This window comes from Rhea pennata, chromosome 25 (genome assembly GCF_028389875.1).
Source record: "Rhea pennata isolate bPtePen1 chromosome 25, bPtePen1.pri, whole genome shotgun sequence".
NCBI lineage: Eukaryota > Metazoa > Chordata > Aves > Rheiformes > Rheidae > Rhea > Rhea pennata.
The window spans coordinates 5,809,364-5,834,238 of record NC_084687.1 but is presented as its reverse complement, the minus strand read 5'-3'; the positions used below and the strand labels follow the sequence as shown (position 1 = coordinate 5,834,238).

Here is a 24,875-nt window from a genome sequence, read left to right as displayed (position 1 = left end):
TTTGGTTATTCCTGCAACAATGGATCCCTTCTCCCTCCTATGCCAACATTTCTTTGCAAGCCTATGAATACATTCAGCTCCTCCAGTACATGTACCATCAGTCATTTTGTACTTAAGAGTTGAGAATTCTTCTATAAACCAGTGTTTCTGGAATTGCACTGTACACCAGAACAAGAGAAATCTAGTAATGCAACATGGGTATAGCCTATAGCCAAGTAGACATGAAAAACCTACAGGGAAAACAGGTAATTCCAAACTTGTTTAAATACAGCTATCACAAACTAAGATGTTCTGCTCATTTATGCAGTATGCAATGACAAGACAGAAAAGCAGGATGTCTGCCTTGAACAGCTCCCGTGAAGTTGTCTCTACAGTCCTGATGTACCACCCAAAATTCCCTCTCATCAGGTAACAACTATGCTATGCTTTGACAAAGCAACACTTCCAAGCAGCTCTTAGCTGGGGGACATCTTAGCTGCTTTGTTGTCTGCAGTGTCTCTTGTCATACTGCATGTGCAATACAAGTTTAACAAAGCTACTGCACTCTTGATTTCTCATTTGAGAGCATGTCTCACATTTTGGAGAGCAGCTTGGGGGGGAATGGCTGGTCAAATCTAAGCTAAATAAAATCTCTGATACTTCACTGTCATCTGAATACCAACAGCTTAATGTGGCTGGATAACACCACACAAGGGAAATTATCACCATAGCACTCATACACCACCATCCACATGTCAGTGTTCACAGAAGTTTGGACAGGCAGATATAAAGCTACACTGATAGAAAGACTCGAGCATAGTGAGAGAATTGCAAGAGACCATTTCCTGTAGAAAAGTGCTAATAACTCAGCATCACTCCAGTATGATGCAACCACATTAGGATTCTTCCCTGCTGTGCTATGGCAGGGGCTTATTAGTTCATCCCACTCTAGCATATGGTCTGTTTTGAGATAGGCATTTTCCACAAAAAAGAGACAATGCTAGAAATAAGTGTTTTGAAAACCTCATCTTAAATGGTTTAGACTCAAACCCAAAGGTGAACTGGTGCATTTCTACTCTCCTATGTCTTCTAGGCACATCTGACAGTTTTATATACAATGGAAAACTAAGGAGAATTATAGAAGAGTCATCTGATTAGCTCTGGGATGCAGACAGATAACAGGAAGAGACAATGCCACACTCCAGCAATGCTTAGATAAGCAGAGGGACTTCTGAACCAAAGGGCACTGACAAAACTAGGAAGAAACTCACCCACCCTTTGGTCTACACCTTTTGGAGCTTTTGCCAGTAGCTATTCATTTATTAAAAGCATTCCTGTCTTAGAGCTAAACATATGTTTACACTTAATTTTAAGACTAACAAAGCTTCAACAAGAATGAATCTGGATAGTTATGCTTACAGAACATACCCAGACAGCTTTTTCAACAGACATTGGCAATGGAAGAGGCATAAGATGGCATACAGTCAGTATTGAAGTGTGAAACAAGCTGCTTTGAGTTTGTGAGAATGCCAGGCTGCAACGCAAGTGTTGCAGGCAGGCTTTGGCCTAATTAGAACACAGTGCATGAGGCTGAAGCCCCAAAACACTGAGAGGGCAGTTCAGCCAGATGGGATCTGAGCCCAAACCAGGACAAAGCACAGGCTTCAAAAGCACATATTCAAGCAGTAAGATAACAGAATATTAGGATACCCAATACAAAGTCTAGGCCCTTTCACTTATACTAGTTTTAAACAGTTTTAGAGACACTGCAGACTCACTTATTTTCTTGATCCATCAGTGGGCATAGGGAAAATATTAGAGTCTTAAGTTGATGGTTTGGACCATGAGAATGTCAAAGCTGCAATAGTTTTCTCCTAGTGTAGAGAAAGAAAGCTCTGATAGTACAGGCCTTATTTGGTTAGAAGGACATGCAAGAACACAGGCTCACCTTTGAGCAGCATGATGTTGAATCAATCTAAACACAGCTAAAGGCACCTTGTAGTGGCCACTGTCAGACACTCATTTATCTTACCAACTAGATCCTCACTCCAATTGGATACAAATGTTTCAGTGATAACACGAATCTGTTGCTCCTTACCTTTGTGCCACCCTGGTAGAAGATTCGACAAATTGAGCAGCACTTGTTGTGAGCCAACTACAAATATCAGAGCTTAGAGTCTTTTGGACAGTAGCAGGCACTTGAATAACAACCTGCCACTCATCACAAGTCACTTGATCATCTTCCAGTCCCTGTTAAGGGATTCAAAACTTGGGCACCAATGGCTTCAGAGTTAATTGTAGCTTGCATTGCCAGACCAAACAACAGAAACAGCATTGCTTTTTCTCCTCACAATGCCTTCCTTGCTTCTGTACATAGAGCATGCACATCTCTTCCTGTATTATAATTCCTGGCAAGAGATGCCAGGTGGACCCAGGCTTCCTGTTTGCAAGATGCAGCCTCAGGGAGGGTTTTAGAAAGGCAGAGGAAAAATAAGCATTTTGCCAGCTTGGTTTGATGACTATCAAGCAGCCTACAAGGCCAGTGCTGACCTTAACAAGCTGACCCCACATACAGATCCAGCTGGAATGTATAAGGGAAAAGGTATATGAGAAGCTGATGGAAAGACTGGGTGGCTGTGTAGCAAGTGGTGTCTGAGCAAGACTACATTTGTGCCACTCCAAAGATGTCTGTAGCCATGCTTGAGCACACTGCTGGTCTAACTCTTACTGGTCCCCTTGCCTTGGCCAGCTCCTCAGGGACAGTTGACTATCTGTACCATGCATGAATATCCCAGTATCTTGCCAGACAGCCTATGCTTCCAAAGCTCCTGTAACAGTCTGAGTATTTAAGCCAGACAGGAATACTTCTGCCTCCCCCACTATCTTCCAAGTTTCCTCATAAGACAATCAGATTCCTTCCTATTCCTATCTTTAAACATGAATAATAAAAAAAAGAATTGTTTCATTTTAAGTAGTGTTTCACATTTGCCAAGCTTTTCTTCCTGCCCTATTCTTCCTGCCTATCATCCTAGGGATGACTGCCCTATTTTCTAGGTAAGATGCAGTGTCTACAGACATGAGGCAGAGGGACACAAATAAGCAGGGCTGGGGGTGGAATTAGCACTGCACATGCATGTTTCCCCTGATCTGCAGTCTTTCAGCTCTGAATTTTGGCACAAGAACTCATTAGCCCAGGCTAAGAAACATTGCATTATGCTCAATGAATTTGCATTAGGAGTGATAACAATCCAACCAAATTTATAAATTCAATCAAGTTTAAAAGACAGGTTCCTCAGCACTATTTATTCTCTGGTAACAGAGTGAAAAGATGAGGGGAAAAAGCAAGAGTTCATTATCAATGGAAACAAGAAAAGGACACCAATATTTTAAGCCATTCACCTTTAGGTTATAAGCTGCTTATCTCAGGCTGCTATGTATGTGGTCTCCTTGGGAACAGAGTCAGACAATAAATCAGACGTGCCAACATTTATCAGAAGCTCTAACTAGCCAAAAACATCAGCTCTAAGAATGCCAGATTTGTTTTGCAAGATGCAGGGCCAAGCATGGAGTCACTCCTGAGGCACACAGCAGGGGGCAAGAAGTGCTGCTGTTTGACTTGCAAGAAGTGTTGCTTATATGACTGATTCTCATTGCCATGTCCTTTTCCAGCAAGCAGCTGTATCAGAAGCTTCAGAAGGTGTGTGTGTGTTGGGGGGAGAACTTGGCATTGTACGGGCATGGTTAATGTGCACACCACTGTCTGGATATTGCATGCCCAGTCAGCTACAAAAATAACACTGCCAGTTCTCCTCACAGTCTGGGAGGATGGGAAGAGATTATTCTTGTCATATTTAAGAAGGAAAAGCCGATGTATGGATAGCGTAGTGATAGAAATGAAAACAAAGACAGCAAGATTAGTATGAACATTCTCCAACTGTAATTCTCTTCCTGCCAGACAAGAAAAAAATTCCAGACATTTCACATGTGCAAAAACAAAACAATCTCAACCAAATCTCTTAAACTGGTGAAAGTTCCCCAACCAGTTCCAAAATGCTCAGCTGCTTATGTGTGACCAGAAGAATGTCACAGCAGACATTCCCAGGGCAGAGACCTCTGCCTCATTTGCAAGGGATTTGGCTAGGAATTCACTAGGGTGAAAGTAATGGCAGTAACACTGCTTGCCAAGTCACATTTATCCAGCAATCCTGACCTCCAGTGGCATCAGACATATTTTGATCAGCATGTGATGTGATAACTGACCCAAGGACTATGAACAAATGTCTTGAGCATTAGTATCTGTGGACCCAAGTTAAAATAATCAATATCCATTTATGACACAGCTTTTCATGCACCCCAAGGGGAAAAAAAAAAATCACCACACTCACCCCTTGCAGATGTTTAAGCGAAGAGTGCTAACTCAAGCTCTATTCATTACTATAGGTATTAAGAAAGCACATAAAGACTACCTAAACATGGTCTATATTCTTCTGCTGCTTTGCGGGCACAAACAGTTCATGGACCCAGTAGGAGACACTGCTTCCTTTGGCACTCAGTACCAGACTGGGAGGAGACAAGCACCACAGCTCACATAAAACCTCAAAGGTCCAAAGCACAAGTCTCCAAAGCTTTTGTCTAGCATCAGTTTGCACCTTGGCTGTTTATAGCTTTCATTTAGAAGGGCTGGCAACAACCTTTGGGCCCATGCTTTTGGCTTCAGACAACACTACAAGCTTGAATGTCAGTTGTTAACTCACTTCTTGCAAAACAGAGGTAGCCATCTCCCTGCAACTCTCCCCCCTCTGCTCAATGTGGACTGAAAGCAGAGACACAGGATATGCATCTTCCCCTTCTCTCACTCAAGGGAAGAGAGACTAGCAAGAAAATCTCACCAAGAAGCAAAACAAAAATGCCATGGTAAGCAGCCAGGCAGCATTTACCTTCAAACAGAAGATTCAGACTTGCAGCTTTGTGTTACAGAGCCTGTACTGTGAAAATTTCACTTCTACATAGCAGAACCTTAAGGCAAAAGGAGCTAAGTTCTCTCTGCACTTTCAGTAGGATGATCTGAATGGCTATGATGAACAGCCACAGATTTGCGCTAACATTAAGCATCTTGATCAGAAGATATCTTCTAGAAGGACAGACAACTAACACCTGCTCTGGCTTCAAGCTGACCAGCATGTGTCAAGACTGGCAATCACTGACCTCTGTCTAGGCATGGACACAGCACCAGCTCCTTTGCTATCAGAGGCCTTCAGGCAGCACACTCAAGCATACCTGTGTGTAACCAGACATCTCTGAAGCCAGGAGAGAGGGGATCAAGTGGTGCAGGCACTCAAACAGCTGTGAGACCAGCAATAAGCTTGTCTGCTAAACTGTACTGTCAGTGAGGGAGAAAACACTGCAAGCCCTGTCCCTAATCCCAACGCCCTCGGGGCCTGCAAAGGCGATTGCCAGCATCCAGCATCCACCTACAGTCCAGTCTGCAAGGGGAGTAGCAGACCGAGGGGCAACTCCGCTGTCACCTGGGGCGGGAACGGGAGCTGCCGCCCCGGCGGCAGGGGAGCTGGAAAGCTTCCTCCCTGCCCGGGAGCAGCCAGCGCCGGCCCAGCTTAACATCGCGTCCACCTCCAGCGGAGCCGTCACTCGCGGGGCTTTAAAAGCGGATCTCGGGCTTCCCAAGCCGCGACACCGCCCGCGGACGCGACCCGGAGCCGCCTCCCGCGGCGCCGCCCGGCCCCGCCGGAGCCGCAGCGCCCCCTGCCGGCCCCGGCCGCCTCCCCGCGGGGCCGGACCCCGCGCGGCGGCTTAGCAGCACCTAGAATAAATCCCGGCGCGCAGTGACCTAGAAACGCGGCTGACAGCCAGGCGAGATGGGTCTGTAGGAGCAGATCTGGTGTCCTGTGAACTCCGGGGGAGAAGCGCAGATAGAGAGGTGCAGCAGGGGATGCTTCAGGAGTTTGTTTCCCCGGGTATTTCACATTGTCTCAGAAAATAAAGAGCCACTGAAAGTGACCAAAAAAAAAAAAAAAACACCCCACCTGAGGCTCAGTACCAGCAGCTCTTCCAGCTCAGCCTTGCACAGGAGGGCTGCATGGCACCCATGCAGCACCCACTGCCCCCAGGCAGCCTGGGCTACCTCCAGGGCTCAGGGGACCTCCTGTAAAACCTGGGGGTGATGGCAGCAGGGAAAATAGTTGGCACAGCAGGAAATCCGTTTTCCCTAACGCTGTTCATTAAAATCCAGTACACCAACCTCAGAATATCATGGTGCCAATTAAAAGGATTTGTTTAGAAGTTGTCAGCAACAGCTCCTGCCAATGAGTTTATGAAAGCATAACTCCATGCCATGGCTCATAAGCCATTTGCATAACAATCTTCCAATTAAACATCCCAATACTTGACAAAGCAGCAGTCTAAAAGGATGTTAGCCTGCTGAGCACTTACCTGCTCCTGCTGAAAACAAACAAAAAATCTTTCTGGGAGCAATGTCAGCCTCCGAGTACTCCCAATACCTGCCATGTCACTCCTACAGAGACCTCTCAGAGCCAATCTCTTTTCTGAAGTGTCCAGGACCTTCAGGCAAGCAGATTGTACAGCTAAGTACAAACAGCCCCCCTTTTCTACCAGAAGACAGTGTCACACTGGGAAGGACGGATTGTAGCCTCACAACCCCAATTCTGGACACACTTAGCTGAAAGGAGAACCTAATAGGTCAGCAAAGCAAGTCTGATGTGAATTCATCCTTCGTGACACCCAGTCACCACAGTCCACTTTTCAAAGCCCCCTCACCAAACTGGAGCTAACAGAGCTGACTTGCTGCTAAAGCACAGCGCAGACAGTTAACCTACAGCATGGAAGAGAGAGAGGAAGGAAAAGGCAGAAATCCAACCCTTACCTACTCTGCATCTGAAGACATTTACCGGCCACACAAGAAGGCTTTCTATTCTGTCACTCAGGGGTTGCTTCATACTCCATATACATTGTATTTTCTTGACTTTCTTCTGGGAAAGACATTGTGTCTTGAGCTGTCTTCTTCACCAACAGTGACTCAATAGAAAAGATCTATTTCTGTTCACTCTTTCACTTCTTCCACCTGTGAAAGGGTAGCCAATCCCTGGAGAGAAGGTTATTTTAATGACCAATTCTAAAGTGGGTGTTTTTCTGCCATTAACCACTCCCCCACCCCCCACATAGTGGTAGGGTAGAAATATGGACTAACTGAATTCAACAGCACTCCTGCATGAAAGATCTCCTGTATCTGACAAGTGCCAAAATTGAGAGGAAGAGCAGCACTTTCAAGAAGATTAAGTCCATTTTGGGCAGGCAGTCTTATTTGTGACTTGCCTCTTCCCCTTCCCACAAGAAGGGCAGCTGAATCTCTTCCAAATTCTCTCTCCATTAGCAGAGTAAGAAATTGGGGGGGGGAAGTAAAGTCTGCAGAGTGTCAGGAATGAGCCATTTAATTTTTTTAATGAAGTTCTGATTAGTCTTAAATTTGACTTCACAAAGAGTCAAAACACAGCTGCAGAAAGGTTTGTAAAGAGCAGGTTTTCCATAGCCTCAAACCATTTCAAAGTCCTTTAAGTGCCGTTATCTCTTCTTCACTGGCCAAGCCAAGATAATCCCTAGAGAGTGACCAGGGCTTGGCTTCCCATTGCCAAACCCCTTCTCTTGACACATTTGAGGGAGAATGGACCAACAAGCCTGCCTTAGATTTCAGTGTAAATGTTAAGAGAATAATAGGTAATGGAGAGCTATTTGAATCCAATTAAATAACTCGCTACCTATTTTAAAGGCCATCAGAAAGAAAAAGGCAGAAAGGTGATCCAGAGAAAGCTATTTTCAGAGACACATGGATGCTAGGATTTAACATCCAAAAAATGTGTCAGATTTAAGTTTGCAACTACTCTGCAGCAATCTTTGGGGAACATGTAGAGACTACTACTTACAGTCTTTCTCCCTATTTTCTGTCCTCCTCTCTCCCTCAGAGATACTGGGAATTTGAGCAAAGAGAGGCTATCATCTAGGGTGTCAGAAGAGTTATGTTTTCCTGTGTCAGGTGGGAGGCTTGAGCTTATCTTCAGTTTCCCAAATTGGACTGGCCATTGCTGCTGCTAGGCAGGAGGCTTGCAAACAGTTCACAGTGTGGCTGTGGCCTGGCAAACACATATCAAGTCTTCATGATTTGTTCTTCCTATTGCTCTGCAGAAGGGCTTGTTAGTACTGCAGTTCTTCACCATGAAGAAGACTCCAGAGATCCCAGCTATAAAGGTTTTTGAGCACCTCAGGGGCTGAAATTGCAAACTAGTCTCTCACCCAAGCCTCTGCACATGCTGCCTAGTCAGGAACAGAGGCAACTTCTGTACAGAACTCAAGGGCTACCACAGACCCTCAGCTAACCATTTCTGAGATCCTAGTCCAAGCTTAAGTGAGCTCCAGTTAGCCACACATGAACAGAATTGTTCAGCTGATCCACATCATTTTCCTCTGTTAAAAACAGTCCATGCTAACAGCCAGTCTGCCTCAAGTGAAGCAAAGCAAGTGAGATGAAGAATGAGGCTTTCAGAGGAGACAGTCAGGTCCTGATCATTAATACTTCAGAAGTTTTTAAACACTTCATCCCTGCCACTAGATTTGTCTGTCTAGTGAGAAACCCTGCTGCTGCTCTATTTGTCTCCAAGCTGAAGTCCAAGACAAAACAATAAAATTCTACATTTAATCTAACATGGCCTCCCAGCAGCATACACTTTGCTGAAAGTTATTAACCAGCTCCCAGCTTGTTCCCTGCATAATCATTTTGTACTTCAAAGTCTCCTCTAGCAGGCGGAGCTAAATGATGGTGTTAAATTCACTCATGTATAAAATTAATTAGTTTGGGGGCAGGACAGTGGATATTGCTTGTCAGAAGTTGGGATATTAGTTGAATAGGGTTGCCCAGGGCTCTGGGGACCTTCGCAACTTCCCAAGCAATACCTCCTTCTCTTGTATCCTGAAGGCGGCCTTTCAGGTTGAGCAGATGAGAGCAGTTATAGTGGCTCCCTGCAGTGTATTGTTTAGGAGCATGAGAATTATCACTGAGCAGAGCAAAAGGCTACACTGTGCTTGCTGCAAGTCCCATTAAAGGCAAAGGCACTGCTTCCATAAAAGCATGCTTGCAAGATCGGACATATGAGGCCAGACACTCACCGCTGCTACGAAAACTATCCAGCATTACAAGCTTCTCAGAGCTGCTGCATTGACAGAACTATGCTTCTGCCTCTGTAGGTAGTTGAGGCTTCTAGCAAGGTGTCTCAGAGCCAGGTCTCCCAAGAGGTTGTTACCCAAGTCTAGAGCTAGCTGAGGCAAAAAGCTTAACCTTGCTGCTGCGAATAGCAGGGGATTCAGTTACACACAAATCATGCAGGAGGGAAAACAGCATCTGGCTAATCAGCAGCTACAGAGGCAAGCATAGGTCACCATCAGGGAGGTGTCCCTTTTCCTCTGCATCTCTGGTTCCCTTCTAGGGATAATCCTTTCCCAATTAGCTTTTGAGGACTTAGACATTAATTTAATTAAGTCTCATTGGTAGATCTAATGAGCCAAGGGACACTGGGCCCATGAGGCATTAGGGCAGGTTCAAGTCACCTTGTGTTGTTCAGCTGAATACAAGAGGGTTTAGCAGTGATTTTTCACATTTCATCTCAATCCAGCAGTTAGCTGTAAATCCACCCTCCTTTTTGAGGGTGTGCTTTCTCTCACCTCACTGGCAGGCAACATGCTTTAATTAAGCCTTCAAGTGGGATTTGGTGCACTAAACTGATGTGAATGATATGCAAGGAAAGCCAAGAGTTCCCTACAGCACAGGCCTTGAACATGCCAATCCCAAACTCCTGCCAGGCTCAATAGAAGACCACTTCGATGCTCTGTGGTAGGGCAAGAGTCTTTGAATACAACCAAGGCAGCTACTAAATAAAAGCAAACACAGGGCTTTGAAAGGCCTACAGCACAAACACACAGGTAAATCCTCATCTAACTTGGAAACAAGAGTATAATAAGAGCATGCTCTTTTGTTTTGCCAAAGAAAATTCTGTAAGACCTTGAAGAATACATGGAAAAAGAAATCCACAAATAGTTGTTATTACCCCCCACCATCTCAAACAAGTCCTTTGACTCCCCACTCTCACACCCCGGCAGCTGCCTGGGGAAGCTTCAGCATGCCGGCTCCCCTGAAGACAGGATGCAGAACAGATGTAGTTCTTTTGTTGATGCAAGGAGTCTCCATATCCTCATGCTCCTACTGAAGTCTTAAATAAGAAAATCACTCATTGATGCTCGACCTGCATGCTAATTTGGTCCATCTTATAGACAACAGCAGCTCAGTGAGACAGGGAGATAATATGAAAGCAAGCGAAGAAATCCATTGATTTCAGTCTGTGGTTTCCCTACCAGCAGGCTCTCACTACAAACTGATTTACTTGCATGATGAAATAATAATCCATTACAGCCAGAAGTACTAGTCCAAAGATCTGTATAAGTGATAAAAATATGCATTTAACAAGTTCCAAAATGTCATTATTCTGAAACAGAGCAACATTTCCCATTTACAGCAGTGCTAAGCACATCCTGATGGCCTTTCAAATCTGTTGTGCAAATGCATGTGGAAATAGCTTTTAAGAGATGCCTTGGCAATTAGCACTGTACATGCAGGGAAGAGCCTAAGACAAAGCAATTCTCTGATGTTAAACTGCTCTTCAAACACAGACCAGTCTGTTGCAAATTAATCCAATCCTTGGCTTAAAAAAAAAAAAAATCCTTTTTAATCTATGATCTGCCTGAGAAATAAGTTATATTACTGCCATGGCTTTTCCTTTAGTTTGTCATTATCAGGTACTTAGAGGCACCAAGTCAGACATTGCTTAAGAACCAGCTGCTGAGGAGAGGGCAGAACCGTTTCTACTCCATGCTGCTTAACTAGCCCATTTCATTTCACAGTAGTCATCCAATAAGTTGCTTTTACAGGAACCCAGGACTGTTGGCTTTACCAAAGCAAGAAGCCATTCTAAATCACAACTGCTGTCTCCCTGGAAGAGTCCTAAATTGTAAAAGCTCTTAAAAAGAAACAAATGGACAATTTTCCTGCTTTGCAGACTGAAAAATATCAGTTTGTCAGTTATTCATAGGAGCTCAAAAGGAACCAGAAGTCAAAAAGGTTAGAACAATAAAATAAAGTGTTTACCCATGGATCTACCCTCAGGATGAAGCAGCCTGGTTTTCCATCAGGCTGGATAAGCTCCTGAACATGGGAGCATGCATTTGAGCTAAATCACAAGCTTATCCACCCTCCAATACCAACTTCAGCAGGCATAAACCTATATTATCCTGGCAACAGCTATCCATATAGCATCCCAGATGCTGGGGAACAGGGAGTGGTGTGCATGGGGTCCTCACACCCCTTCAGGGCAGGCCAGCAGGGACAACACAGCTCAGTGCCCATGCTCACACCAGAGCACATTACAGCAGGAGCTGAAATGCATTTCCAAAGCCTGGCCTTGGAGTCCTGATAGCAGCTAGTTGCTACTCCCACCACAAGGGCAGGTCAGATGGATGCCTTCGGGGAGACCATGGCATGATTAGCACCCAGAGCTATAGTCTCTGGGGACACCTCTCTTCCCAGAAGCTCTTTGCTATTCAGAGTATTTCCAACCTGATGAATACAGGCTGCTCTACTTCCTCCAAGAAGCTGGAAGATCTGCTGCCACCTGTTCAGAGACTGCTGAGCTTCAGGCAAGCCACAGAGCTGCTGTGATCTCAGTAACTGGTCTCAGCTGCCTGAGCTGACCCCAGCACTCCCTCTCCCAGGCAGCCAGTACATCATGTACAGCCTGTGTACTTCATCACCTTCTCCTCAGGCACCCCGCATCAGGCAGGAGAGGATTAAGCAGCATTAGCTGCCTTCCCAAAGGCTCCCACTCTGCTTGACACAAGAGCCACAAAAGCAGGAGTTGCAGTTCAAGGGTTAGGTACCCTTGTCCTGAGCAAAGGAGTGGTGGCTGCACATCGATAGGACACAAGGAAAGGATGCACCACACCTGCATGAACACCCAGTCTCTCATGCTTCTCTTTCTAAAGGGGACAGAGACTGTTGTCAATGCTGCCACAGCCTTCAGCCACCAAGGCTGGTGCAGCTATGGGAAGGGCTCGCAGGCAGGGAGCCACCTCTCCCCGAACTTGCTGCTGCAGTCAAAGGTAGAAGCTGAGTCTCTTTCATACCAGGGCAAGCCTAAGGCAGTATCTGGTTAGCACATACAGCTATGGTGGTACCTGCCCTCATGTCTGTGGCCTCCAGTCTAGCAGTTTCTGTGACAGCAAGGACAGACTGCACACAGGTGCCTGAAAACCATGAGCTGCAGTAAGGAACAGTCAGAGACAAAGCAACACTGCAAATATCTCCTGCCCACAGCCATTTAATTAGGAGAACTAGGCAGCATATTTAGAGCACAGCTTTCTGCTTCATTTACAGCAACTGTGGTGTAGGGAGGAGGGAGACAACTACAACTATGTTTCCTAGGAGATTTTCACACACTATGAAGGAGGGGAAAAAACCATTTTGTGCAAACTGAGAGTAATGATTTTGCTGGCACTTCTGATCTGTTAAGCATATCAAGCAAAACTACTAGTGAAGCTGTAGCCATGCACTTCAATAAGGTTTATTTTGTCCCATTCTTCACTTCACGTATACCACAAGGTGGCAAGAAGAAAAGTGAACACTATTCAAAAAGACTAAGAAAGTAGTTCTTCTATTTAAAGTGGACCTTGGCAGTTCAAGCACAGACAGGCAATACTCACTGCTGTTCAGAGAGCAGCGCTTCTGCTGACTAGGCACAGCCGCACCATAGTGAGAAATGCAGCAGCAGCACCTCCAATGCACTGGTTTAACGAATTCAGGAAACAGTTATATCAATGCAGTAAGCCATCATTGTTGAACTATTTGTTTTGATATCAAATCCTTGTCATTTTATATACACCTTTCAGCAGTTGAGGCAGCAAGTTATTACTCAGTAGTTATCAGACAACCAACTAAGAAACAGAAGTAATGCTCTGCTGAGCAAGAGACATCTCTGATGCCTCCACCAGGTTATTTTCCCCCCAAGAATATTTGTAGCCACACTGGAAAGGTTTTTTTGACTCCATATTTTTTTACTGTTTATATGCAGATGCCATGACTTGAGACTAGACATGTCTCCCAGCAGCTGAGCCTGATAGCCCAAGAGCTTTCAGAATAATAGTCTCCAGTACAGCAGTTTCAAGGCAGATTAAGATATTGGGGATTTCTTATTGCATAATATAAGCTGGTTCCAGTACTGGTCATTTTAATGGGAAGAGATCTCAGCTAGGTGGCTGCATAACCCCAGTCAAGTCTCACTTTATTTGGTCATAACCTGGGCCTGGCTAATAAGAACAATCTTTAATCACAAAGCCTTGAACTTTGCTTCAGCAGGGAGAGTATAGATGACTGCAGACATCCTTCCAATTATTCATCATCTTTTAATATATTTTCCTGAAACACCTGCTCCTCTCCCATTGTAATCTTGATTGATGCATTTCTTACCTGGAAGGCAATAGGTCCTGAAGAAGAACAGCACTTCCAGCAGCCAGGAAGGACAGCAGAAAACAAAGCAGATCAGAGGTCACTGAGAGGTTCTTGTTCACTTCCTCCTTATATTGAGGCTGCCAATTAAATTTATCTTAAAACCTGTGTTCCGCATCACAGGCGAGGGAGGATGGTGAGAAAAGGAGTTCTCCTCCCAGCTGCAGGGCTAGCGCAAGCTCAGCTGGGGCCGCAGGTGCCCCTGCCCGCTCACCCCACCACAGCCCCCAGCGAGCTGCCACCCACATCCCTCCCGGGGAGCCCACTTGGAACAGGAGCCTGGCAGTTATCCAGGTGCCTGGATTCATTAAAATTAATGCAAAACCTCTCATCCTCCATACAGGCTGTGGGGCCTGAAGATCCCATGCACAGGTCAGAGCTCCAGTGCGTAAGGCACAACATGAGCAGAGCAGAAGGCGGGTCGGTTCCCGGCTTGCCTGGCTGGTCCTGTTCCCCGGTTCAATCGGCTTGTCATTCTCCCCACACTACAGCCAACCAGACATATATTTTCCCATGGCAGCCTGTCAGGAGAGGACAAGAAAAAGCCATTTGTTTCCAGCCTTGAAATGTAATTTTGTTTTTTATTATTGATTTTAAGGTTGTAAATGCTCTGGCTGTGTCTAGTTTTAAATGCTAATGATGATAACAGTGAAAGACGATGAAGGAGTGGGGCAGGAAATTGAACTATTTTGCAGCTACCAAAGTCTTTAAACATCCCTGACTATATGAGGAAACCCACAGGGAAAACATAAGGATGATAAACAAGTAATCTTCTGTCTTGAAGGTGCCAACAGCTTCAATTTTCCCTCTAGCAGTTGTCTCTCCTTAAGCAGACTGTTTCCACACGTGTGGGTAAACTTAAAGCAAAAAGCAAAAAAAAAAAAAAAACAAACAAACAAAAAAAAACCAAAGTATAAACGGAGTGCTCTCAGGCATGGTTCAGAGGACATGGAGGGTTTGGGTGGAGAGGGCTGTCCTGGGCACACAGGACCGATGGGAAGAGCCTGGGGCAGAGGCGCAACGCGATGGGACCGCGCTCCAGGGTACGTCACAGCTTGGGTACAGCAGTGGCAGGGACCACAGGTCAGACCCCAGGATGTATGTTCAGGGCAGTGTTTTTAAGCTCTGATACTTTAAAATTTAGTTCTTTGATGCAACACTGGCAGCTTTCTTTATTCTACCTGCAAATTTTATGGACAACAGGTTCACCTGGGTTTTCCATTATGATCAAAAACTGCTTGTTCTGCCAGGTGGTGTCCCTAACTGGCAGCTCTTTGGGACATTTGCTATGTGCTTAGCATATTTATTTATGCACCCAGACGTGCTCTCTAATATCAAGCAGGATCACAGGTTTTAATTAAATGGAAAAAAAAAAACAAATCTGGATGAGCGAAGTGGTGGAGGAGGAACAGGAGACTGACTGACACATCTGGCTTATAATTACCTTAAAATTATAGAAGCATCTGTCTTCAGCTCCTGGAGCTCTGTGACAGGCAGTGTTGCCCAATTAAACAGAAGAGTTTTCTCCCTCTGGAGGGTAACAGCAGTCACGGTAAAAGTGTTGAGTCAGGTGCCCATTTAGAGATAGCTGAATATTTGGGGGCATCAGGATGGACCGGGGCCCTGCCTGATCCTCCACCGCTCCCAGGGCTGGATGCAGTCGCGTGCTCTATTTGAGGACCACGCTGCAGAGAAATTTTTTTCCGTGATAGCAAAGATACCACACGTTCACTTTTCTGAGAACTCTTCACAAACATTACTGACAATAAAAATCAAATTATATCCAGTTTTCAGCTTCTACGCTCCCCAAATCAGCTCACCCTTGGCTGCGCACAGCTGGCCCCAGCTGGGCCATCAGCTCACAGCCCTTGGGAGAGCCGCGTTTCCACCAGCGAGGGAAAGCTGTTTGAGAGGTGCTGAACTGCACTGTGCTATGATTACTCTTAGATGAGCAGGAACAGAGAAACAGCTCTGGGTTTGCTGAAACATGTACAGCCTGGGAACACGAGCAATGTGTCAAGAAATGTTCAGGAAACCAATAAAAGAGAAAGAGTTTATTTTTTAACCCATCTGCTTGAAAATTTTCCTTGCTGTTATACTCTCTCTCTCTAAAGAAAGAAAATTGATTTCTTTATCCAAGGATCATTTTTTTTTTCCTCTGTGAATTAGCTTCACCTCTTTGTAAGTGTCTTTGTGGAAGTAGTGTCCCTGCTATTAGACTTACCTAAATCCAGAGTAAAAGCTCGGAGGGAATTGCTCCCGAATCAGACTGGTGGTGGTGAAGGCAGAGTCCATCCTTGAAACGCTTTAAATGCTTCTTCCTCTCTGCACAATCTGTGCTTCCATCTCTGCCTTCATCCTAGCTTCTCACTGCTGTGTGGGTTTTTTGCATTGCCCTCTATTAATCTTCCAGAAAATCAGCTGTCTGATCACTACTATAGAAAACTGCATTATCCTCTGAAACACCTTTCTATCTTTAACTCCAGCACCTTAGAGAGGGACTTTCTTTTGACAGGCGGTTTATGCCCATAGGGTCTCTTATAAGGATGAATGTCTTTTAATTAAATACAAACATTGCTCCTTTATGGTTATTAGCAGTGATCTGCAAATCTTTATTCAGCAAATAATATCTCTCTTATAGGCAACTTAATTGTAAATCACACTCAGTGAGCCAGAGCAGGATCTGCAACCAGCAAATTCATTATCAAGTGGATAAGTGATAGCGAGACGTTGTGCTGGTGCATTTCTTTTGTTTTGTGCTGTTCGTCTTTCCCCAGTGAAGAACGGCGGAAACTTTGGACATAGATGTTTCTCTTTATTTCTTATTGACATAATTCATTAGACAGTAGGGAAAAAACAAAGCACAAATACTACAAAACAGAAGGAAACTGTATATGTACACATGTATGTGCATATATACACATGCAATAAAAATATTATGCAATCGCACACTGTATGAGATGACACATTGATCTCTCAAAAGAAGCAGGAAGGGGAGATCAGGAAACCTGAGAGAAAGAAAAGGCTTGAAAGCGGGTGCTCGAGCTCCTGACGTCTGCCCCAGGGCTTAGCCACTGCCGCACTGACGAAGGCAAGAAGCATTTGTGTTTTAGCTATTATCTCATCTGTATTTTCAGCCGTGCAATTTCTAATGCATGTCTTTTGAATGAACCTATTGTTTTTCTGAGTCATCTATGGTATTTCTACCGATTCAAATGATATCTAAGACTTTGCGTATCGTCTGCAACTGCTGTGTACTGTGTGTGTCACTGTTCCCTTTCCGCTTCTCGTTTTCCATTTCCACGGATTTTTCTAGGCTCTCTTAAGAGCACCATAAATGTGCAGAGAAGTGGGGCTGATATTCACAATCCGAGGCAAATCCTGCTCTGCAGATGAGCAGGATCCGCTCCCCACCTTCAGGGGTGAAAGAGGAAGGTGAAAACAGGCAGCTCTGCCAGCGCTGGGTCTCTGAGGACAGCAAACCGCTGATTTTTAAGTTGACTTTGCTGCAGAGCCTGGGGCCTGGCTGCACCCCCGAGGCGAGGGCTGAGTCCCGCTGCGCCGCTTCCTCCGGGGGCTCCGCAGCCCTCAGGACAGGCGTTTTTCTGCAGGACAGGTTCCTGCTGCGGGAGTAGGATGAGCAAACCTGGGGCAGATCCCTCGCCCTGGGCTGCTGCTGCAGAGGGGATGCAGAGACGCAAGGCTGGGAGCGGGGAGCAAAGCCCGGGGGCTGCAGAGTGCTGCGGGAGAGAGAGCAGCTGCCAGCGCCGGAGGAGCCGCGAAACCAGGCGCTGGAGCCAACCAGGGAGGGGAGCTCCCAGGCTATAAAACCCGGCCCCGGCCAGGCAGCCCTCGCGCAGCAGCCCGGAGCCCTCTTCCTGCAGGGACGCGGAGGCAGGGATGCAGCTTACCTGACTTTCCTGCTACTCTTTGAATGAAAACACCAAAGAGATGCAGCTTCTTCTGTTATTTTTGCTGCACTCAAAGGAAGGAGGGAAGAGGACTCCCTTTCCCCCTCCAGCTTACCAGCACCGGGGAGAAAGGGGAACTGCAAGATGAGCAGTCTGGGGAACAAGGGGGATCTGGGGCTGTCTAGTGCAGAGGAGGGAAAGGACATCAAGGGACTCTTGCACCCACTGGCTTAAAAGGAAGATCTGGACTGAGCGGCCCAGCAAAAAGGGCAGTTACAGCTGCTCGGCTCAGGACTGGCACGAGCAGCACAAGGGACAGAGGGTGACAAGCTGCTCTGGGGGCAGGAGCTGCTCTGGGAATCATGTCCAGCCCCTGGGACTGGGGCAGAGCTGGCATGCCAGGGGGACGCGGTCCCGGACCAGCTCAGCCTCTGGGGTGCTGGAAGGGTTTAACAAGCCGTCGGAGATAGGAGGTTGAGCCTCACCCACCACCTCGGTGCTCCTCCAAACGCTTCTGCCGAGCTTCCCACCAGGATGGAGCCAGGCTGGGGCAGGAATGACTCCCACCACAGCCGCTCCGCGCACAGCCAGGGGCAGCTGAGCCCTCCGACCTGGGCAGGGGACCCCAACCTGACCCTCTTCCACACCCGCGATGAGGAACTGGCCAAGGCTGAGGTTGGGGTGCTGGCCACCATCCTGGCCATGGCCACCGTGGGCAACCTGGGGGTGCTGCTGGCCATGTACCGCCTGAGGAAGAAGATGAGCCGGATGCATCTCTTCATCCTGCACCTGGGGCTGACCGACCTGGGCGTCGCACTCTTCCAGGTGCTGCCACAAATGATCTGGGAGGTGACGTACCGCTTCATGGGGCCCGACCCTCTCTGCCGGACAGTCAAGTACCTGCAGGTGCTGAGCATGTTCGCCTCCACCTACATGCTCATCGCGATGACGCTGGACCGCTACATGGCGGTGTGCCACCCGCTGCGCACGCTGCAGCAGCCCAGCCGCCAGGCCTACGCCATGATCGGGGCCACGTGGCTCCTCAGCTGCCTGCTCAGCCTGCCCCAGCTCTTCATCTTCTCCCTGCGGGAGGTGCACCAGGGCTCGGGGGTGCTGGACTGCTGGGCTGACTTCAGGTACCCGTGGGGCGCCCGAGCCTACATCACCTGGACCACGCTGTGCATCTTCGTCCTGCCCGTCGGCATCCTCACCGTCTGCTATGGCCTCATCTGCTACGAGATCTGCAAGAACCTCAAGGGTAAGACCCAGAGTGGCGGTGCCCCCAGCGCAGGTGGTCCTGCCGCCCCGGCCGCCCTGGCCCCCGCCGAGAGGGGCAGCCGACACGCCGGCGGGCAGCCGTCACGAGTCAGCAGCGTCCGCACCATCTCCCGCGCCAAGATCCGCACGGTGAAGATGACCTTGGTCATCGTGGTGGCCTATGTGGCCTGCTGGGCACCGTTTTTCAGCATGCAGCTGTGGTCGGTGTGGGACGAGGACGCCCCTGATGATGGTGAGTAGCGAGGGGGAGTCCGGGCTGGTGCTGGCAGGAGCGTGGAGCCTCCCCGCACATGGAGCAGCTCCCCGCTCCGACAGAACGGCAGTCGGGATGGTGACCCCCAACACGAGCCGAGGGGGCCTTGCTTTGGCACGAGCCACGTTCCTCCACGGGCACGGCTGGCGGAGCAAAGTGCTTTTAACGACTAAGAGCGCTGGAAGCTGTCTGGCTGCAATTTTCTAGTTTAAAAAAAAGTCACGGGGAAGGCTACGGATCTCCTCCCTGGCAATATTTATAGAAAAGGCTTTGCAGAGCCAAATTGGTGCTTTCACTAGAAAATCCGCAAAAAAGCACTGCCCGCGGAGCAGCAGCCGCAGGGACGCGTAAAGCTGCAGTGCGAACGTCCCCCCGTCTGCTCCGGCGCGTGGCATTTTGCTCCGGGAGCTGCCGCGCTGCCGGGCGCTTGGCGCCGGGGAGGGATTAGGTTGCCCCTCGCGTCCTGTGGCAGGTTCCCACCCGGAGCTGCGGTGCTGCCCGCGACGGCTGAAGGCTGCTGCGGCTCGTGCGGGGTGATCGCCCCTCCAGCTGCTACCCGGGCCGGGCCGACGCCGCGGACGTTTAAGCTCTCGCTCTCTTTCGCCTCCGCAGAGTCCAGCGACGCGGCTTTCACCCTCACCATGCTGCTGGCCAGCCTCAGCAGCTGCTGCAACCCCTGGATCTACATGTGCTTCAGCGGGCGCCTGCTGCAGGACCTGGCGCGCGCCCTGCGCGGCCGCGGCGGCCTCGGCGCCGGGCTCCGGCGGCCGGCCTCCACCGGCAGCCTCTGCAGCAGGAAAACCACCCTGCTGAGCCAGGGCAACCACGCCACTGCCACCACCGCCGCCGCCGCCGCCGCCGAGCCCCCGGCCCGGCAGGGCGACGCCGGGGAGCTCTGCACGCCCGACGAGGAGGCGGTGACTGAGTCGGGCACGCTCTAGGCTGCCGCGTGCCCCGCGCATCCCTCCGCCCTGGGGGATGTGGGCGCTGCGGGGGCGTCCCTCTCCCCCACCCCCCTTGGCAGCATTTTGTTTTGCAGGCTGCTCTGCGCTTAACCCAGGCAGCATCGCTGTGCTGCTGCCTTTTCTTTGCATGCTCAGCTGCTGGGCACGCTGCCCCTCGCCACACTGCGTCACGCTTGCCTGCGGCCTTTTTGGAGGCACCGGCGCCCCGGGGATGTAACGGCTGCAGGCAGCAGGCTGGAAAAGCCACCGGGACCGATGCAGGAGGCAGCGGGGCCTCGTCTGCCCGGGAGCCGCCTGCAGGCACGATGCCCATCTCCCCTCCCCAGCAAACGCAGCTTTTCCGGCCCTTCCCCGGGACCCGCTCGCGTCGCCCCGCCGTGGGTTTGCAGCCCGCTCCGCCGGCACCGCTGCCTGCTCCCGGTCGCCGTGCCGGGATCCCCTGGGAGCTGCTTGCAGGGGTCCCGGCCGAGCGCCAGCCCCAGCCACCACGTGCCGCCGACCCGCTGCTGCACCACGCTAACGAGCTCCTTGCAATTTACCACCGTGTTTATCTTCTTTAGCCAAGAAAGCACCCAGGGCTGCTGCCCCCGGCCCCGCTCCCGCCCGGCCCTTTTCCCTGCGGATGTCTGCGACGGCAGCGGCCTGGCCAGGGGGAGCGCAAGCGCGAGCGGCGCACTGCAGGATGCACACAGCAGCGAGGTGCCTTGTTCCGTCCTCAAAGGCTGAACCTGCAAAAAATCGGACATTTGAAGAGCAAAATGTTCTGAGCTCTGGAATTATTTTCACTCTGTCCCGAAGCATTTGAACCAATTCTTCCAGAAACTCCCGCTATTGCTCAGTGGCTGCTTTTGATCTCATCTCTAATTCCCGAGACCGATTCTCCGGGGCTTTCGCTTTTGCAGCCGGGACTCCGAGCCGCAGCCCTCGGCAGGGCCGGCCGCGCTCCTCCGGCTGCTCCTGGGCTCGAAGGCGGCCCGGAGCGCGGGAGCCGGCGGGGGGCAGCGGCCCCCCGGAGCAGAGAGCCGCCCCCGCCGCGCGCCCGCTTCGCCTGCCCGAGCTTACCCCGGCGAGCGCGGGAGCGCCGAGCCGCGGCCCGCCGGGGGACGACTGCAGCGTCGCCCTCGGGGACTGCAGCGACCGGCTGAGGAAAGCGCGAAACGTCGGGGCAGAGCGGCGGCTGGCCGCGCCGCGCCACTGAGCCGGCCCCGGCGCTGCCGAAAGCGAAGGGCTGACCGGAGCCGGGACCGTCACGTTGTCGCAAGGTAAATATAAGGCACGGCCGCGCGCCGCCGGGACGGGGCCGGGACGGAGCAGCGAGCGGCGGCCGCGGCTCAGCCCCGGCCCCGGCGCCCGCTCCTGGGCGCAAGCGGCAGCGCTGCGCGAAGAGGAAGGGCAAAGCTGGTACAGAAACCGTATTTGGAAGGATTTTTATGGCAGCTGTCAGCAAAGTAAATTAAAAGAAAAGGTGGGGGGGCCTCAAAGGAGATGCCAGCCCAGCTGGGATGTTTGGAGCCGTGGGTTGGGGTCTCGAGGAGCGGCGGCACGTTCCCGTGGGCGGAGGGACCCCGCCACGGCCGGGGCGGCCGCGGGGGCCCCCGGCGGTCACAGCTTCACCTCCGTGTACTCCGGGGACTTGGCCGCCACGGGGCTGGAGCAAGCCCAGAAGTCGACTTGCTTCTTCTTGGGGTCCACGTTGACGTAGTCCGCCCCCGTCCTCATGTTCTCGTAGTCCGCAGCCCTCCCGGCGAAGCGCAGCGTGCTGTAGCTGACGCTTTCCTCCGAGAGCGGGACCTGGCGCGGCGGGGGCAAGCCGGCATCAGCATCGCCGGGGCGAAGCCAGGGCGAAGCCAGGGCAAAGCCGGGGCGAAGCCGGAGCGGAGCCGCGCAGCCCGCCGCCGTGCCGCCCCGCGGGCGATGCGCCAGCCGCGGTGCTGGCGCTTCTTTTAACGCGACCGAGCGATTTTAACCCGGTGCTCCCTGACCTGCCGGCCCGTCGGGCCGCTGTCCGAGTCGTCGGACGTCTCCGAAGAGGTGTCGCTGCCTCCTTGAAAAACAGGGAATGTTACCGTCTCCGTGGGGATCGGAAACGAGAAATAATTAGGGGGAAAGAAACGGCGACTGGAGCGAGCGAGCAGCAGAAGGGCCCCATTTCCTCCGGGCGATTTCCCCGCGCCGCAGCTCAGCGCTTCCCCACCGCCGCCCTTCCTCGCCGTCCGTCTGTCCGTCCGCCCCGGAGCAGCGAGAGCAGCCGCCACGCAAGCGAAAGGCGCCGGTTCTCGTGCCAGACGTGCCATCAGCGCCGCGCTTCCCCCCGCTCCCGCAGCCGGCAACAGCCACGCGGTTCGGCCCGGGACCCCCCTTACCGGCGTAGGCTTCCCGCGGCGCCGCTCCCCCCGCCGGCACCAGCGCTGGGGGCTGCTCGGGCTTCGCCGCCGGCCCGCCGCCGGCCTCGCCGCCGCGGAGATGCTCTGCCAGGGACACGCGCGTCAGCGCCCGCCCTCCCGGCACGGCCCTGCCAAGTACTAAAAAAAACCCCATTTTCCGCACTCGTCCCATCTGGGGTACTTTGCTTCCCGGCTGCCCCAGGGCTGCCCTGGCCGGGAGCCGTTCCCAGGCGTTTTATACAGCAGCTGCATCAAAGTTGTTACTTCCCAGCATGCACACGTATCTGTGAGCTGCACTGCAGGGAGGAGGAAACGTGCGCCCAGGTCTCCCGTGACGGAGCACTGGGGTGTGAATCTCTGTGTCTCCCCTCTCCCCGTGCAAGCTCCAACCCAGCTCGGCCCAGGGCCCGGGCGGAGCTGTTTGCACTACCAACGCGGCCAGTGCTGTTACTTGGGAAAATTTCCCTGATGCAAAACGTGGTTTCACCCGAATTAACCTTTTGCAACAGGAAGCGTTAATTCTGAGGCTAATTTTCCACTTTACTAACAACAGCAACAACAAAACAGTGAAAAGGCTGTGGGAGCGAAGGGGCAGAGCCCCCGGCACCGCGACGCCCGCAGCTGCCCGGCTCGCACGGCCCAGGCGCCGCGTTTCAGCCGCTGCCACCACCTGCCCTGCTGCTACTCGTCACTGCCGCGACCCGGGGCTGCAACACACCGCCGGTAAGACACCTAATTACCTATTTTCCTGCTGAGCATGATGTACAGCATCGCTAAGAAGAGAGCGTGCAAGACCGAGGTCACGGCGGCGATGGTGACAAGCACCCACCTGCCCGGGAGAAAAACACTTTGTCTCTGTGGCAAAAATAACTGGATTGCTCTAAATCTTTCATGTACTCCTTGGCTGACACTGCTCGAAAGCATGCTTTAGAGCAAGGCTTGTTGCTAGGATTTTTGGGGTTTGCTTTTTGTTTTTAAGGTGATGCACCCCAAAAAGTCTGGTGCTTCTTTTCCAAGTGGCTCTTGCCCCCTGCTCCGGGTGCCCGCCTGGAGAGGGGCTTTTGCCAGCCTGGTTTCCAGTGGGGCCCGTGCAGCCGCTCTGCAAAATGCAAGCTGCGCCTGTGGCTTCCCCGGTGCGTCTGGCCAAACCCGTGAGGCCTGTCCGAGCCTGCGCATCTGTCACATGCAGCCAGCAAAGACGACAAAATTGCCCAGTTTACAGTGAAAATCAGGCGCGATTTGACCCGCCAAGGGGGCTGCAGCCGCCCAGCAAGGGCCGGTGCCCGATGCGGTGAGGCGCAAGCGGCTGCGGCCCCCGGCTCCCGGTTTGCAAAATGCAGGAGAGAGGGGTCCCATAGCAGGGGTTTTCCTTCAGCTTTAGGGCATTTACGACCCGGAGCGACGCTCGTCCCCGGCGGCCGGCGAGGGGCCGGGCGCCCCGCACTCACCACGGGGAGCAGTCCATCCTGCCGGCGCCTCGGGGCCGCGCTCGGCTCGGCGAGCTGCAGAGCTTCCTGGGGGGAGACAGGCGCCTGAGCCGGCAGCGCCCTGCCCGCCCCGCGGCACCCCACGCGCCCCGCTGCAGCGAGCCAGCAGGAGTTATCACCTCACCGTGCTGCGATTTCGCCGTGGCGCGGGGAGAGACCCAGCCGAGTGATGCCGCAGGGCAAAGAGCAGGGACTGCGCTGGCGAGGGGCTCCAAAGCAACGGGGCGACCCGTGCAGAAGAGGTTTGGGTGCGAAATCACCAGCGTGATGGCAGCCTACGTTTTCCCATCGAGTTTAACGCCACTGCACATCAGCTAAAGATGAGACTCAGCATTTGAGAGCATGGTCCACTGCTGCAGACAGCGCTTGCAAAAAGCAAACGCATCGAGCTTTGCCTAGACTCTGCGCTCAGCTCGCACTGCGGGTACGGCCCCCCTCCCACGCACTCCCTTACTCCCAGCAACAAACCTCTACCCGCCAGTACCGTGCCCACCGCAGTCGGGTCTGACACGCGGCCGGAGCTTGTGAGCTCCACCGCAGCACCGAAAAACGGCCCGAAACTTGTTCTTCGTGCTTTAATTCTTCTCCTCTTCTCTCTTCTCTTCTCTTCTCTTCTCTTCTCTTCTCTTCTCTTCTCTTCTCTTCTCTTCTCTTCTCTCTCCTTCTTCTCCTTCACAAAAAATTTTGCTCGGGAGCGCCTGGCATTAACTGACTGCTGGACAAGCCCCGGCTCATCCCAACACTTCGGACGGGATTTGTCGCAGTGACTAAGCAAGTAGGTTTCCCAAATCCCAGGGAAAATTAAGGAATTGGGAAGAGTTAGCTGCATTTGAAGCCCCTCATATTTAATTTGAATGACATACTTAAATCTTATTGAAGTTAATGGACCTTAAGGCACATAATCAAAAAATATGTGTGCCTTTGGCTTGGAGCTTTGGGCCACAGTCGTCAAGGAAAGGCAGCTTCAGAGCAATGGGCAGCATTCAGG

The 24,875-nt window shown here is 51.1% G+C and overlaps 2 protein-coding genes across 2 annotated transcripts; one reads left to right on the top strand and one right to left on the bottom strand.

Annotated features, from left to right (window-relative positions):
- The first annotated feature begins 18,054 nt into the window (after nucleotides 1-18,054).
- AVPR1B (arginine vasopressin receptor 1B) lies at nucleotides 18,055-19,992 on the top strand. Its single transcript, XM_062594815.1, has 2 exons — nucleotides 18,055-19,030; nucleotides 19,664-19,992. Exons 1-2 carry the CDS (start codon nucleotides 18,055-18,057, stop codon nucleotides 19,990-19,992), a joined length of 1,305 nt encoding a protein of 434 aa, XP_062450799.1.
- Nucleotides 19,993-21,443: 1,451 nt separating this feature from the next.
- On the bottom strand, nucleotides 21,444-24,413 carry RHEX (regulator of hemoglobinization and erythroid cell expansion). Its single transcript, XM_062595197.1, has 6 exons — nucleotides 24,372-24,413; nucleotides 23,849-23,914; nucleotides 23,141-23,229; nucleotides 22,380-22,484; nucleotides 21,999-22,060; nucleotides 21,444-21,807 (listed from the first exon to the last, which is right to left on the bottom strand). Exons 2-6 carry the CDS (start codon nucleotides 23,863-23,865, stop codon nucleotides 21,619-21,621), a joined length of 462 nt encoding a protein of 153 aa, XP_062451181.1. The 5' UTR covers nucleotides 23,866-23,914; nucleotides 24,372-24,413; the 3' UTR covers nucleotides 21,444-21,618.
- Nucleotides 24,414-24,875: the final 462 nt, after the last annotated feature.